At 40.0% G+C, this 17,439-nt stretch overlaps 1 protein-coding gene across 1 annotated transcript; it reads right to left on the bottom strand.

The window, feature by feature from the left end:
* Window positions 1-208: 208 nt before the first annotated feature.
* wdr25 (WD repeat domain 25) lies at window positions 209-16,040 on the bottom strand (the record flags this gene model as incomplete). Its single annotated transcript, XM_079215848.1, is given in 7 exon segments — window positions 209-782; window positions 2,071-2,211; window positions 2,643-2,813; window positions 4,128-4,258; window positions 11,151-11,298; window positions 15,223-16,022; window positions 16,025-16,040. Coding segments are annotated over 7 exon segments (1,629 nt in total). The 3' UTR covers window positions 209-560.
* Window positions 16,041-17,439: the final 1,399 nt, after the last annotated feature.

Consider the following 17,439-nt stretch of genomic DNA (forward strand, 5'->3'; position numbering starts at 1 on the left):
TCTCTCGTCTTGTAGTCGTCTCTCTGTGATAATTTAAGCTGTCAGTGTGAAAATAAAATGTCATTATCAGAGCAGTGAGAACAAAAAAGGCACAGAGGAAAGTGATGTGTTTGCAGAATGTGAAATGAAAAACACTACTGATGAAAAAAAATGCCTTAAGAGATTTTTATTTTGACAAAAACTTCAAGAAGATGATGCTGAAGTCCCTTGCTGTTTTTAGAGTCAAAGCTGATTATAAATCTCATTAAAAGGTGTGTGTGTCTACCTAGACTGCCTTCGTACTGCCTACCCCTTCACAATAGTTCACTCTAGTTCAACTGCTATCATACTTCCTTTTATCTTTCCCTGATGTCAGGATGTTAAAACAACTAGACAAATAAGAAGAACATGCTTACAATAACATTTACATCATAGAGATTTTGTTTTGCCACGTTCTTATCATCTTATGCACAGAGATTATGGGAGATAAAGTCTTGAAGATGGATGTGCACACACGGTTTCACTTTAATATGATCCTCTCTTAGTCTTTTTGAGTCCATATTTACTTGTTCACTCAGTCCTTAGTGCCAGACCTTGATCTCACCGGCCCAGTCACAGGTGGCCGCAGTCGCAGGCAGGATGGGATGCTGAGAAACACACAGGCAGGGCTGGTTGTGGGCGTGGAGAGTGTGCAGAATACGAGCATGGTGGTAATCGTAGAAGTGAGCGGAGCCGGTGGAGCTTCCTGAGGCCAGGATAGTTCCATCCAGAGAAAACTCGCACTGCACCGCGTATCCCTCAACCTAGAACGAGAATGTACTGCATGTGTCAATTACAACGCGTTAGCCTTCCACCTGCATTTCAACTGGATTGAGATCCAGTTGGAAACAGACTTGGGCAGCCTAAATGTTAGAACAGCAGGCATGTGTTCTTTAACATCTCTGGTTGTATAAGAGTAGACTGTTTAATTTCATTCTGATCTGGTAAGTTGATCTTTAAAACTGTTTCTCAATTGAATTTCCGGAAAGGTTTACTATATCACAAATCAGTAAAAAAATATAACAAAATAAAATTCAAAAACTGAAATGACTCACGAGTTTGCCGCACTATTGTTGTATAGAAATAAATGCAATCTCCTTTTAAAGATCAATAGTAGTATAATAATACAAGTGGCTGCACATGCAACTCGTAGGAGGACGTAAAATTACACTGACCATGGTTAGACTTTAGATCTATAAGTCTATCTATATAATGTATTTAATACTCACATGCCCATGTGTGTTGTGTACTGCACTAATGTAAAATAGAGAATGTCACAGAAAAAGACTGTATTGTAGCTTTAGAAGATAACCACTTGGTTTGTCTAACTCACAATGCTACTTTGTCTCTTCAGGATCTGTACAGGATAAATGCTTAGAGCGACCGATAACTATGAATCTACATATGGACACAGCGTTCCGTTAAGTTAGTTAGAAAAAGCAGTACCTTATTTTTGATCAGTAAAGTCTGTAATAAAGTATTTACAAATCACATTAAAGGTTTTGAGACACACTCAAACACATGTACTATGTTAGAAGTGTTTGCTTTAAAGGACTAAGAAAACGTTCAGAAATGAAATGTCTTTGTTCTTCTGGAATGTTGAATTTTCTTTTTTGTTGATTTGAAATGTTGGGTTTTTCACCTCAGGGCCAACTTCAACAAAACAGGACTTTGAATGTGAGCTACCACTTTGTTTCCATCTCTGAATTTTTGTTTAAACAACAAACCACACACCACTGTCGCAGCTCATCATGCTTTCAGTTATATTTGCCAGCAATAATCTGCTCTGTTTGCCTTCCTCAGTGGCAAAATTGTTTTGTACTTAGTGTGTTTTCTTTGGGGTTCGGGTGTTGCGGAGAAAACGGGCTATGGACCTACGATACATGTCAGCTATATGGTGTGTAGGTTGCATCTGTGTGTATAAGTGTATTCTACTGCCTTTCTACAGTTTTGTGAGCATGTGGGATATTGCGGATGTTGTTTGTGTGCGTGTACATTCTGTATTGATCCGGCCTGCGGTAACCCCCTCCCGAGGGCACAGTCGTTACTGACCTTGTGTGCTTCGTATCGCCGCCTCTTGTTCATTCTATAAGGCTGCTGGGAGGAGAACACTGCCATGTAGTCCCCGTTAGTCTGGGCAACAAAGGACTCCTCCAGCGGGTGGAGAGCCAGACTGGGGCACGTGTATCGCTCCTGGTGGCCAAAAAAGTGGAGGGAAACAATCCAGTAGGGGAATTAATTAACCATGAAGTCAACTGCATTTCAACTAGACCATTATTTGGAGAAAAAAAAAAAGCGTTATGTTCAGATTCTGTGACTTGGAAAAGCTTTTTCATATCATGCAATTCATCTACTACGGCACTGTTTGTGTTGTATGAAATGGCATTGCACACTGTTTCTGTTATTCTGTCCATCCTACATATTATAGTAGCAAGAATTTACAAGACCCCGGCGACTTCCTGTACTGTTCAATAAATCCTTAATTCAACTGCCGAAATAGTGATTCAAGGACACACACACAGCTACTCACAGTAAAGCACACACTTCCTTTGGAATTAAACAACGGTCAAAATATGCCATTTATTTCAGGGGGTATTTTTTCTCATTCACACACATTTCTTTACCTGGTAGATCTGGTTGGAGACCTTGGCAGTGGTGTGGTAGTCCCAGGCGATGAGGGTGCGGTCGGCAGAGTCTCTGCTAACGCAGTCAGAGCTTGTTATGAAGTCCACACCACCTCTCAGAAACAGGATGTCCAGGGTCTGCTGGATCCCTGCTTTGTACACTTTCACCACCTGGAAGCACACAAATTGGAATCAAGTCCTTTAAAACTCTTAGTAAAGCCATGGAGAAGGGTTACTGTGTGAATAATCTTAAATAGTTATTTATACCACGTTTAGTACATTTGATTCAATTTAATTTAGTTAGAATTACTGCCATTCATGATGCTTTTATTGCGCAGTTTGACTAGTTCGAGTACATAATGGTCATGACATTCAGCTTAAACAAGCAATCAACAGGGAGGAGGGAAACCTCTCACAAGAAGTCAAAGGCAGTACAGGGTGTCAATGGTCGTTGCCTTTAAAGATTCAGTCGACTTGTCCTTTGTAAAGTCATCACACAGTGACAGTTGATTGCAGTGTTTTACTTACGCTGCACTGTTGCAGTATAACAAACACAGTAAGTGAAGCTGCTGTCAGGATAAAGCAGTATCATTACAGCATCGAAATACACAACTTTAATGTCCATCTGCAGTGGAAAACATTGAAGTTACCGCTGTTGTGCCTCGTGCGTATATTGTACACAGCCCCTCGCTCAATATGGAGACACCCGTACCGATATTACTGCTGTGTGATGGCCACAGATATTTTTCTTGATTAGGTTTCATTTCAGAGCGAACAGCTTGCAGCTACACAACATCGGACAATTTAACCTTTGACCTCTACCTGCAACGTTCCTTCTGCTTTGTAACTTAAACCATACTCTTGCTCTTATCAATTAGTTTTAACATAAAATGGTGGCCCTCATAAGGCCAGGCTTCAGAGTAATAGTTCAATAAGAACACGGCCCAACGCTAAGACTGTCAGGCAGCCAGGGCGCTACAGCTTTAGCAACCCATTTGCTGAGGACTGATCGACACTCACTCTCTAACTCACATTGACACCTACTGGCAGAAGCAATTCCTGCTGTATTAAAGCAAAAAAAGCCCTGCAGGAAAACTACATTTAGCCGTGGGGGAAAATGACATGAGAGCCCTCAGTGTCTAAGGAGGTGAATAGGATTATCAAATTAAACAGTCCATTAAGCTTAATAGCAATACTAGGGTGCAGCTTCACAGGAACAATGTACGAGTCTCAAATTAAATTAAAATTTGCTTTGAACAATTAGTGCGTACATACAGCAATATTATACTTTTAGAAAAATAAAGCATGGGCGCACAGCCAAATGTAGACTACTTTGTTCGTACTAACTAGTGTGTAACTATGAGTGTGTCGGAGGGAGCTGTAGATGAGGAGCATGAGTTTAGAGTCTACCTGACCTAGATTCATGAGGTCAAAAAAACAGTCTGCGAACCAGAGAACCTAGTGTAGGGAGGTAATAAGTTTGACCTTGCAGCTGCGGGAGTCCCAGGCCTTGACCATTGAACTGTAACCACCACACAGGAACACCTCTGGGCTGCTTGGATGCGGGACCACACACATCACTTTGAACTGGTTGTCCAATTTCACTACCTGCAGCCCTACAGACCAGAAGAAAGAGAGAACAGAAGCTCAGTCATCTTGTTAGTAGTGAACTCTTGGATTACACGTCACGAAACTGTAAATATATTGTATGTTGTGCTAAAAGCTAAGCTTCTTATGATAAGAGCAATTTGCAACATCTTGCACTCATATACTAAGCTACTTTCAATCCTGATTTAGGCTAAAGATATTTCTTTTTCAACAATATTTCATTTAATAAATATTTTTAAATCACCTCCAAAAATAATATAATACTATATTCACATCCAGTATGAGGGATTTGGAAGTAAAGCTGCTACGATTAGTCGATGAACTGATTAGTCGGTTGATTTAAAAAAAAAAAAAAAAAAAAAAAAAAATAATCTTTTTAGTAATGTTTGTATATATGTAAATATTTGTATAAGGATTTGATGCTTTGCCATATATAATTTTTAACTGATTCTCTTTGGGGTTTTCACTGTTATTAGGACAAGACACAACATTTTAAAGCAGGATCCTCCGAAGCAGGAAGCTGTTAACATCAGCAAAGTTTGGACTGACAAACACTAACTAACCTCCAGCTACATTTCGGAGGAGTTAACATGGTGATGAAAAATGTACCTTAATAATTAAACCAACTGCATCCTTCATCGCACTTAAATCAACAACACATTCGTATATTGTACAAAATAAAGACCCAAGTATTTACATTTTATGACTTAAATATAAATTGATCTTTTTGCAGGGGTAGAGTAGTGGGCAATGAAATATATCTTTCATATTCTTTTAGATCCACGAAACAAAACAATGTTGATATTTTAACATTCACACTAAGAACATGAAGCCTTTCACATGGTGTAAAATTGTGTTTTCCACAAGATGCACCTTGTAAAGAAACACTGATGCTTGTAGGTTCAACGTCCCGTTGGTGTGTAGAGCAAGCAGTGTTTACGCCTGAGCGTGTTGCCTGCTCAGCTCCAAGCTACTCGCCTCCAGCGCAACTCTGACCTCTGGCTGGTTTCTGTCCTCTCTGGGGCCGACATTTCCCTGAGTTGCGAGGGCAGCCAAAGCAATCACCTTATTGTGGTTTAATCTGTGCTCAAGGAGCATCACTCCTGCTGCTGCTGCCGCTGCACACATCTGTCTGAACGAACCAATATACTCGACATGAGTGCGTTTGTACGAGCTTTCTTTGATGTGTTCAAAATACTGTGATTTTGAAGAAAGAGAAGCAAGTCCATTATGTGTGTGTTCTATGAATTCAAAAAAAATACAATGTTTGGATTATGAAACTAATGAATAAGATAACCTGTTGCAGTTTGCGCTACATGAAAAGCTCAATTACACATTGTGTCTTCCTCAGCTGTCAAGACTAAACAAAACACATTGTCAATTTAAACTACATTTCCACTCATTTAAATTCTGCTGAGGATCGTCTTTGGTTTATTAATTGAGCGCACGGTGTCCAATCCTCAGTGCCAACCGCCATTAGATTCCTGTGTGTAAGTAAATAGTGACGTCACAGTGATTCGTAAAGAAGCTCAGTGGTAAAAGATACAGTGGTTGCCATACATTGTATTCCCAAATCAGCTTACTTTCTAAAATAAGTGAAAGAATGACGTTAAAGTAAATATATGGATGGGAAGTTTTCTCTGATCATTCCAGGTCAGAAGCAGGAGCTTGTTTTCAGGCTACATCGACCAGGGAAAGTTTCTTATGATACAATGAAACTATGTTTATCATTGGATGCCCCAGAGCAGTTCAACGACTACACTGTATGTGTCTATCTCCTTCTAATGATGGCGGGCGATGGGACTGACCAAAAAACTGAAAGATTGCACAGCTTTTTGTTGCAGCTCGTTGGCAGGAGCGTGTCTGGCACATCGTACGCACCTAAAAAGCTACGTGATTAAACATTGTTCGAGACAAAAAGATAATCTAAATTTGAGCGAGAAAGCGAGAGAAACCAAAACATGAAACACTGTTTTGGCTTGAGGTGGCTTGATCTATAAATCTATTTAAAAATGTCATACTTGAAAACAAAACAAAAACACTGAAGGGCTTAAATACAATTAAGCCTGTCAGGGTGCGACGGGAAATTAGTTTCCAGGCAAAACAATGAAGGAGGCTACATGAAGAGCCAAGCCAGACTATGAGCCAGTAGCTCTGTCAAAGGCTATGCAAAGTAGAACACCTCAGGGTTCAACAGCTCCTCATTAATTCATAGAACAAACAACAAAACCCCATCCAAAACAGTCTAAGCCCACAACAAAATGCACTTCATTACACACTTGTTCCAGTAGGTTCCTAACTCAATCTTTTTAGAAGGGGTACACAGCTAATAAACTGCAGCAAAAATTGACCTTCTTTCACTTCACGGCGAACGAGCATGCTCCCAAATGCAATTGCATTGATCCAAAGTTTTAACAGGCAATTTCGTCGGACTCCCACTTCCTGCTTAATTGGCTTACATAGCGATACGGAGCGATACGGAGATCTGTCATTGAGATTTTAAACTCAAGTTTGGCAAGACAATGAGAAATCAACATTCGCCTCATAATAAATAGGGCCTCGTCATGTTTCGTTAAGCAAGATTAATTAGCTCGCTTGAGAGGGCTAGATAAGGGAAGTCTGCAGATATCTGTCCCTCCACTCACGATAGTTGTCTTTGTAGTGCTGAAAGAACTGTGATCATGCTGAAGAGCTGACCCGCCCACTGGATGATGGCAGTGCAGAAGAAATTAGGCGTGATTGGGACGAGCTCCTTAGAGCAGAGGGAAGCTTGGAGGAAATTGATATTCTGACTCATCATTGGATCCATGAAAGCAGGGTGCTGTCACTGCAATACAGGCAGAGGTTAGAAACACACAGCTTGGTTTTGACAAGTCATGTCCAAATAATATGTCTTAAATATATATATATGCTTAAGGGTTAGGATTATTGTTGTAACTAGTCTGAAACACTGACAAACACTGACTAACCTCCAGCTACATATGGGAGGTGTTTATGCATTGCAATAAATGTACCTTGATCATTAAGGCTTGAAACTGTTCCAATGATCAAGTGTTCAATAAGCACCCTCACATTGATAACCTAGCATAAGAGGAGAGTGCAACCTCTGCATACTTGGATTTTTGTTAAAGCAGTGTTGCAAATTACACGTAGTACTGTAGCATTCACTATAAGGCTATCAGGCATATTATTTCTGGAGGGGACAGTTGAAACACATCCCACCTTATGTTGGATGTTTTTAAATCATATCATCACAGTAGCATATACGTACATACAAATATGCAGATGTTTAAAAATGATTACATGTGCACTACATGTGTGTGTAGTGTGTCGGTCACTACAATATAATAATTAAGTAAAACCTGTGTCAACCTAGCAGGTTTCACTGTAAGATGAAGCGTTTAAAGTAGGTCACGTTTGCTTGCTGGTGGCAATTGGAGTAAATGCGTCTGTGTGCTGTTGCTGCATGCATTGTCTCCTGTGGTGCAGTGCTCTAGTTAGCTGTGTTTTAGGTAGCAGTGTTCATACAGCCATATTGTACCGATTACCTAAAACAAATGTAAACAAAAAGCAGACATGTTGCCAATATTATTTGACAGACTCAAAATCCCCAAAGAATGTTTTCCTGTTAAACATATCAAATGTTATACAGAAAATAGCTGAGATCCACTGTTAAGAACATTACAATTATTTAATTTATCTTTGTTTAGTTCCTGCAAGTTAAAAAGGACTTAATATTGGAGAAATAACTATTAAAAGGATGTTGTTTTTTTCCCCAAATGATATTTGAAGTAACTGCAGCCAAATCCTGTCCCATGTCAAAATATTGAGCTAGAAGTCTAGAGTGTACGAGATAAATATAGTGCACATTTGTGTGTGTGTGTGTGTGTGTGTGTGTGTGTGTGTGTGTGTGTGTGTGTGTGTGTGTGTGTGTGTATTTTGTTTTGAAAAATAATGAGCACGTTGTCACATGCATTGCATGGTGGGCTTGGATATACACTGGTATGTTATGTTTATTAATAAGCCATTTTAAGTGGGAGGACCCCCGGTGTCAAACCCCCAGATGTGACTTCTTATTTTGCAATTCTGGCACATGCAGCGTGTAACTCATTCTCAATGCATACAATAATTTAAAACTCAATCTTACAGCTAAACTATTGTTGATGCCTGAAGGTGCACTCATCGAAATACGATTCTGCAAAGCCAAGGAGAGGGAAGGACAACCCCACAAGCCAACTCTGGTATTGGCACCATCTCTGTGTATTATATTTTTTTGGAAAGCAAGGACAAACTCCTTTCTGTCAGGGCCTGAAGGGATCTGGAGAGAAGACTCTTGTTCGGCATACACTGGACAACACCTGTCTGACTTCACACTAATGCCCTCTAGATTAAATACATGTATTCCACTCCCAAACTCCTTGAGCTCTCTGTTTCTCTACCTCTTTGAATTTATTCTGACTCTTTTGATTTATTTCGCTCTCATTTTCTCTTTCTGCCTAACACCCCTAAACCTGCTCTCCCTCTTTATAACCTCCTCTCCCTCTACTTTTGCCTTTCAACTGTGACAGCCTGCCTGTGGCCCACAGAGTGGATATAAGACTCCACAAATTAAATTGGAAACAGGAACAACAGTAAAGATTGAAGGAAAATGGGTCCACACATAATTCCGAATGCATAGGCTTCTTTATAATTCCATTTCTCATGAAACATAACAATTGGTGCAGCATTCAGTTGGGTATGATGTGGTAAAATACGGGGTCAGGTGTCCTATAAGACTCTCACTGATGATTAAAGTGCCTGCAGACGTCTCAAAATAGAGTAGAACAATTGAGGAGAACAGGCCCAGCTGCCTTCCTTGTTAGAGTTGAGAGTCTTTGCATTACTGTGAAGTGTAAAGATCCCATTCATCCTGATCACAGTGTGCTGTGGCAAACACTCAGCTCCCTCACTCGTGGTAGATCGAGTGTTAATACATAAGCTGCATGAATGTTGGGAGCTTCATTAATTTTTCAAATATCACTGTCATAATGATGCCAGCACCTTGGTGTAGCCCTGTTGAGTGTGTCACATGTGTAATCATCTGGAAAGAGGGGTTGAGAACCTCATAGTTATGTCAGTCTGTTATTAAATTATTAGACAGCCAAATTATGCTGCATGTTCTTTCCCAGCTTGAATATGATTGGTTTCAAACGGTCAGTGCCGAGGTTGAGCACAAGGACAGTATCAAATACACACAGAAAGGTTGGCGCGGGATTGATGTTGTAAGGGCTCTTTGGATTACTTCAAAAGCTGTTAGCTTGACCCTACTAGGACATCCTACAATGCTGAGCAAGACAACGTTGGCTACAAAAAGACCAAAATATTGGTCTATTTATGGTTGTGGTATGTGACGTTCTGGTGTAAGGTCATGATGGCTGCTCCTGCGGTGATGTATCCATTATTGATCCCCTTCCTGGAGCTGCCTGTGTGTTTAATAGGGCTGGCCAAGCTATTATCCGTAGGCTTTATTGGCAGTATTGACAGACATGCTGGGAGGGGAAGTGCAAACGGCAGCAAGTCATCACTGCAATGAGTTGACCCTAGAGATGTAGATGCCACAGGGGCTTCAAAACAATGTCTATTGTATGTTAGCTCATTCGGTCTTCTACATATGGACCCAGCAGCAAACTAAATGCTGATGAAGAAACAGCAAGGGCAAACAAGTTTCGTGACACGTTTAATTTCAGCTGTGCAGGAATTTATGAATCGCTTCAGTTGACGGAGCGAAGTGCTGAACAAGCAGCGTCCCTGTTGTAGATTGTTTGTATGATTGGTTCTCATCCTCTCTGCCAGGATTTTGTGCTCGGCCAGAAGGAAGAGCATTTTCAAAGCAAACCAAATTATTGATCAGTTGTAAATGTCACCTTCAATGGTTTATATGATCACGCAAAAGGGCTGACAAACACAATGAGACAATATTTATGGGAGGATTTAAAAATGTCTAAAATGTTCAGAAAGTTAAAGCGAGTAGCCGCCATAGACTTTAATTTAGAGGATTGACCTCCTATTGGCCTTTGATTATAGCATCATTGCAGGTTTTCAGTAACATTATTAACACTTTGCAGTATACTAACTTAGGCGTTGTTGCCTAAGGTATACTGCAAAGTGTTAATGAAAATAATAACAAATGTATGTTTTATAATAAAACAGTATAGAGAAGAATACTGTGTTATTCCCATCATGTATTCTGTTAAAATAATGTACATAGTACATCATGATAGAGTAATGAAAGGTATGTTTGTGATAATCTCTGTGGTGATTTAAAATTGTCTGGAGCCCAATATATTTTGGAATACTAACTAGCGACCTAGAATAAATAGCAGTTGTTTCATTTACATTTTGGGAAACAAAGGAAACCTCTTGGGATCAATTGGAATAGGATGGCGGACCAGTTATGATGCATTTGCTACAGAAATTGGGATTTTGAAGGATGTCACTGAAATGTCTCATGACGAGAGAGAAAAGCAGCGTTGCAATTTATACAATAAGTTTATAACAAGTTTTGGCACCAAAGGCATTTCAAAAATCACTCAACACATACATTAATTACTATACTAGCATTGAACTTTAATAAAAAAAGACGAAGAAGTAGTAAAATGTTTTGTCAGACGTTTTGTTTTCCCACAACTTGGATACTTGGAGAGAGAAATGTTTATTAAGAAGCAGCTAAAACAAAAGTTTAACAAAGTAAATATAACACAGTCTGAATGCAACAGAAAAGGTACACCACAGTCATTCTAGTTTAGTGTACCTGCCTGTTGACACAATGTTATCTAATATTGAGTTCAGTTGCGGTTGACTTCACAGTGGTTTGCTATGCGGCGCCGTGTTCATCAGACAGATAGACAAGATGCTTCTCACCTGTCTCTACGTCTGTGATCACAGCCTTGTTGTCAAAGGAGCCCGAGAGAAGCTGCCGCCCGCAGGGGGTCCAACGGGCATCACGCACAGCTCCCGAATGGCAGGTGTAAACCCTCAGGCATCGCCCGCTCTCCGCTCCATCCCACACCTGCCAGAGATGGATGGGCACATCGCGTCAAGCCAAAGTCACGAACACACCGACACTGCGGGAACAAAGTCCATTTTACTGGCATGACGTACACCGAACGTGTCCATTTGAATTGACAGGAAGCTTGGATGAATTTAAAGCGATTCTCAAATGTAGAATGAAAGATCAGTGCTCGGTCTTTGTATGCTAAAAACAAAAAGGATTCTGTTGCTGTGTGTAACAGGCTAAATGTTGACGTTGACCCCTGCGTCCTTAACGCGGCAAACAAGACCACATGACATAACGTGCCGTATGACAGAGGGAAGACATCACAGAGCGCTGACGCACTGTGCTTTCCTTCAAAAACACAGAGGAAAGGATCTGCATGCTCTTGACGAGGTTTCAAGGCAGTTTACTGAGAATCAAATAGTCAAGGCTCGGTTTGGCGACCACTGCTCTTCCTTCTCAAAAGATGCAGTCAATGTGTCCTCTAGCACTAAAAATGATTCCAGTGTGAAAGAGGATTGGTGAATGTCTTGTTCAAAGCTGATAAAGATATAATAAGCCTGCCTTCTGTTAGTTCCAACTGCCCTGACGCACACTGGGAGGACATGTTATAGCAATGTGCAAATAAAATGCATAAAGTCGATATATTATGCAGACATTGATTTATGAATGAGGTGTCAGTCTGCCAGATTGCTCTTGTGTTGATTTTGGCATTGTTTACTCCTTGTTGTCATGTTTTTGCACTGAGCGTCAAAGACATCTTGGCAAGCAGGTTGGTCAATATTGTGACGTGCTTTTCATCAGATTTACTGATGAGAGAAAAAAAAAAAAAAAAAAAGTGTAGGATTTTCTGTCAGACATATAAAAAGACAAAAGCTTCTCCTTAAAGCCTTGTCTGAAATCCAGTCGGGGCTCTGGTCTGGTGCCTACTGAGGTATATTACACTAATAATGAAGTATTTTTTGCTTCCCCGGCATTGCCCAGGCCACAGAGGAACTGTGAAGATCTGTGGTGCACTGCAGATCCCTCTCTGCCTCTCCCTGTGTTTCATTATTAAAGCTGATTTCTCCATACGGCATGAAAAAGTAAAGAAACACATCGAGAAGTTCTGTAGGCTACCACAGTTCCCACAGGAGACAGACAGGGGGAAGAGAGATAGAGAGGGCTGACATGCTGACATATCAATCCAGCAGGCAGTAGTTTAACAAACAGAATGCCAGAGATGCCTTCAGGGTGAGAATAAAGTGGCAGAGAGAGACAGAGAATCACACTGTTAATTGTAAAAAGCTCAATATTGAAGTGAAGCATCCATTAAGAATAGTTAAATGCATTGCACAACAGGATGAATGGCACTCACTTCTCTGCTACTACACTGCCATCTCAAGGTAAACAAAACAGGATCGCATCGATAGCCACAAGAGCTTCAAAATATTCAACTCAACAGACTTCTAACAAATCTGACAAAGTGTCAAGTTACTTCACCCTCCCTCAAGCGTAATATTATTTAACATGCAAGGACTACTAGTGAGTGGGGTTGTAATGTACTACTATAATAAATAACCATCATAGCGAAAACTAAAACATTCTAAAACATTATTAGTTATGTAATTAATGTCATCTGAAGAAAACAATGATTATTATTGTTAGTTAATTTGCATATTGTGTCAAACAAAAATAGATGGCCACCCCTGAGAGTGTGAGATACTATGCAAACAATGCCTCTATATATTCTTGATTATCTATTACAACTGCATAGGCTGTAATTAGGTGATTTTGAATGTATATGCAATAGAATTTAAATCATTATTTTGAAAAGCACTAATCAAAACAAAAACAGAAAACAATGAATAAAAGTGGAAAAAAATTAACTACTTCTGGGCTCTGCGAGGACCCCAGTTGGTAGGATAAGGTTTAAGCCCCGTCTCCAATGAAAGCAATAATCATACTCACCATAACGGCACCATTCAATGCACACACAATTGCAATAATCCCGTACAATGTGAGACCTGGGCACGAGAGAAAATGAGTGCTTGTTTATTTGCACTTAACAGACATGCAGAGTGGATCCACGCAGATGACTCATTGGGATAATCTGCTTCCTAAATGACTCTCGGAAATTAAAACGAAATTGGTATTTGTGTTATCAATTTAAAACTGCAGCGTTACACCTGCCGTATCCATGATGACAATGGCTGCAAACAGGCTGGAATAATGACAGTCTGGCTCTGAGGAACCGACAAGCAGGATGAGGAAGAGAAGGCGGAAGCCTTAAGGGCGTTGGTGAAGAAACAGAAAGAAGGAAAGTGGGAAGACTTCATAAGAGTGTGTCCTCTGTCGGTCTTCAGCCAAACAATAGAGAACAGAATAGCTGTAGATTAAAGTGCAAGAGTGCTGAGAGACATAATGAATATAGCTGTGCAGAATGTCAAGTAAGAAACAATATATGACAAGCCGTCCCAATACAATAAAATGAACAACGCCACATAAAACACAACTCAATATTATTCACATATGTGCCTGTAATGATCTGAAAAAGGACACCCCAGGTGTATTGTTGTACTTATATTGTAGCACTCACAAAACAACAGTTTAAACCATGACCTCTCACGGCAAGACGCGTGAATTAAAATGGCTTCTATGGGTACTCACGATGCCTCCCTTTTTACCTACTTTATGCTAATCCAATGCAGTATTAGGGAAAACCTATCCAATGTTTTGCATGCAGTATAAATGTGTTATTTTTACATATTCTAAAAAGGGTGTAGTTGCATTTGTCTGCACACTGGAGTTCCATAAACAGTCTTGAAATTGCAACACTTGGGTGTGACTGGAAAGCTGAGTGGCCATTTCATTGTATTGGCACCACTTTTGGAAACTTGATGTCCGTAAAATGAAAGTGAGTGACTGAAGTGAGAGGGAACGCAGAGATAAAAAAAAGATATGCTTTTCCATGGAAACAAAAAAAGAGGTTTACATTAACACATGTATTATTTTATTTAAATTGACTATGCCTCTTATAGTTCAAACATATTGATATATGCCATCTTCTGAAGTCAATTAATTCCTGTATGTTTTTAACTCCATGAATCATAAAGGTTTTATCAAGATCATGAGAATAAAATCGTCCTTTCTCATCACCTCATAATCCAGCCTGATTCCAAAGAAGAGAAATCTTTGCATACAAACAACCAAGTCTTCTCCTCCCCTTCTCTCCTCATCTCCACCATCTGCTCCAAGCTGCCTTTTCCAGGTGCCAGCAGAGGTGGCTGCCATACTGTTGCACTTGTATGGTTATGCAAATGAGATCATGCATATTCAAATCATTAAATATTCAGAAACCTCTCAGGATATTGGTGGGCTACGTGGTTTCGCACTGGGATCGAAATATTTAGTCACTGGCAGACACCTTGACCTTTACAATAGGAAAATAAAGGATTGTTTTCCTGGTGTGGAATACAGGAAAAAGAGGAGGGAATCAGAAAGAGAGTCTGAGAAAGAGAGATATAGAAAGCCCCATGGGCTCTGACATACATTCAACTGACAGTGACGGATATGACTCTAAAGAAAGTGCTTTGTGGTACATTTATAAATCGATGTTATCTCTTTGCGCCAGTTATTATCCCCTCAGACCTCCCCGATGCACTTGGCACCTGCCTGAGAAACTATACTGATAGATGGATTTTTGTGTAAAAAAAAGGAAAAATTGTTCCAAAACACCAAGAATATGAATTAGAGGCCACATTTTAAATCACATGGCAAATACATCCACATGATATTGAAATCTTTCATTACATTTCAGTTTTGATGAATAAGAAATGAGAATACATTATTTCACTCCCAAAGCAATGAATCTCCTATTATCGATTTCTCAGGTTCTAAGGCTAAGTCTCAATGTGCATCATTTCTGAAGTCAGTGAGAGTTTTATTGTAGCTCATTACCTTGAAAGTCTTGTCCATGGAGGCAGACAACAGCAGATGACTGAGATGAGGCACAGGACACCATCGCACTGTGTTGACTGGTCCCTGGTGGCCTCCAAGGCTCATCAGAAGCCTCCTCGGTATCCCTGCAGTGCCGGGGTTGTGGCCAAGATACGGCTTTACTCTCGCCGACACATCTGAAAGAATTTGGCTTTCCCTGGTCAGATTCCCTGGGTTTTGCTCTGCTGTGTACTTTGGGTCCACCGTCCCTACTGAAGTGGCCAGTCTCTGTCTCTTAGGGATGTACGGTCTGACACCAGACCGTACATTAGTGTGATTTCTTTTAGCTGGATTCAACCCATCAACGAAACTTTGTGGCATGTGAGGAAAAGTCTGTAGTGGTGAGATATTCCCCTGAGTCGCAGGTACACTCAAAGGAGCTGCAGTATCTCTTAAATGCTTTTCCTGTGCCGTCCCGTCACGGCAAAATTTGCTTTCCCAGTCATAACAGCTTTGTGGCTGTGAATGCGGGTGAAGTAAAGAACTGCGTCTTTCTGAGACATTTCCACGATAGTCCAACACTGACCTGTCAGGGTCAGGTGTAAAGCTGTGAGAGCTCGGTATTATCTCAGAGGATTTACACATCCTGACTTCTTGGTTTTGTTCACAAGATCCAGTTTGAATAGAAGCTGATGTTACCTCCTCCGTTTGATCAAGATAATCATCCTCTGATTCTGAATCTTCGTAAGCCACCAATGAAGACATCTTCACATGATGATACCCTGGTTGAAAATAATATAGGGAAAATAAAAGGGACAACAGGTGAGATATGCATTCATCCATTAGAGGCCTACCGGTGACATCTAGTGGTGGCTTGTATTTCTGCACCTCAACGTATACAGACAGGGCACTTTTAGATGCAACAGCAGAAGTTGAATTTACAAACGTTTTGTTGATAATTTATTCTTTTATTAGGGTGCAATTTATAGCACCCAGCCAACCATTTTATTTTAAAAATACCATTTATGGGATATCCACAATTTCAATCTGTTAGCAAACGTTACGACTTTTAGCATTAACGTTAGACAAACATTAACTTAGTTCATGTTAACGTGCGTGGGTAAGTTGTACTGTGAGCTGAGACCTTTAACACAACGCCAAAACAAAAAGAGAGTTACGTTAATAACTAACCTAGCTAGACAAGTCAACTAAGCTAGGTTAACTACATTCGGACAGATCAAGTTACCTTTATATTGTATATTGTATATTGTATGTATTAGTTGTCTTATAAACTTGAGTAAACTTACAGATAATACGCTGTTGTTAAGGTTCATTCTTAAAGTGTGCGTCTAACGTTAGGACACGTTCTTAAATGCCATCAATGTAGTTAGCTAAATCAGCTAACGTTGATCGTTTACGTTTCTGACTCTCTAATAAAACGTCAAGGAAGCGCGACGCAGTGAATCTGACTTAAACCTAAAATAACTGACGTCTGAGCGTTACCGTGGTTAAAATGGTCAAACGTTAGGTCCAAAATCCCACAGAAATCATTAAAGATTGTGCAGTTTTGTAATAAAAGTAATACATCGATCACAACATGCTTACGCGTAACAGCTTTTATTTTGAAAGCTGCCGGTAGGAAACAAAGTGGCTGTCCTCCTCCATGTTTTCCTCCGACATACACCGTTTATATTAGCTAGTTTAACTCCTGGGTTTCCCATGAAATCAAGCTGACAAAAAAAAAAGAAAACCTACTGCGCATTTAATGCATTAAACAGACTTCCCATGGTGGCACCTTTGAGGCCATTAATTAATAGCGGAACCTTTGACTAAGCGTGTTTGTCTGGGAAGCATTTGATCCAAACACTACCTCAGTCAGGCTGATGCAAGTTGTATGAGCTGTCAGCGGTGTGTAACGAATATACGGTATGCCGGCTAGTCGCTTATTTAATCATGAATAACATTAGCCCCTCTATTATTAAATGTAATTGTAATCCTTTTATCATTTATGATATATGGCAGCGTGAGGTAAATATAGAGGTAGTGCCAGACGATTAGCTAGCTCAATAGCTTCCGTCATCAAGTTGCTGTGGTATGTTCACATATGGGAAGATTTTAAACCACTTTGGGAGGAGATACTTGAGCGGATAAGATAGATGCTGTACAGAACATGTAGCTTTCAGTTATGTTATATATTTGGTGAGTAACATTAATTTATTTGAACTCTATTTTAAGAAG

This window comes from Taurulus bubalis (genome assembly GCF_910589615.1).
Source record: "Taurulus bubalis genome assembly, chromosome: 1".
NCBI classification, from domain to species: Eukaryota; Metazoa; Chordata; class Actinopteri; order Perciformes; family Cottidae; genus Taurulus; species Taurulus bubalis.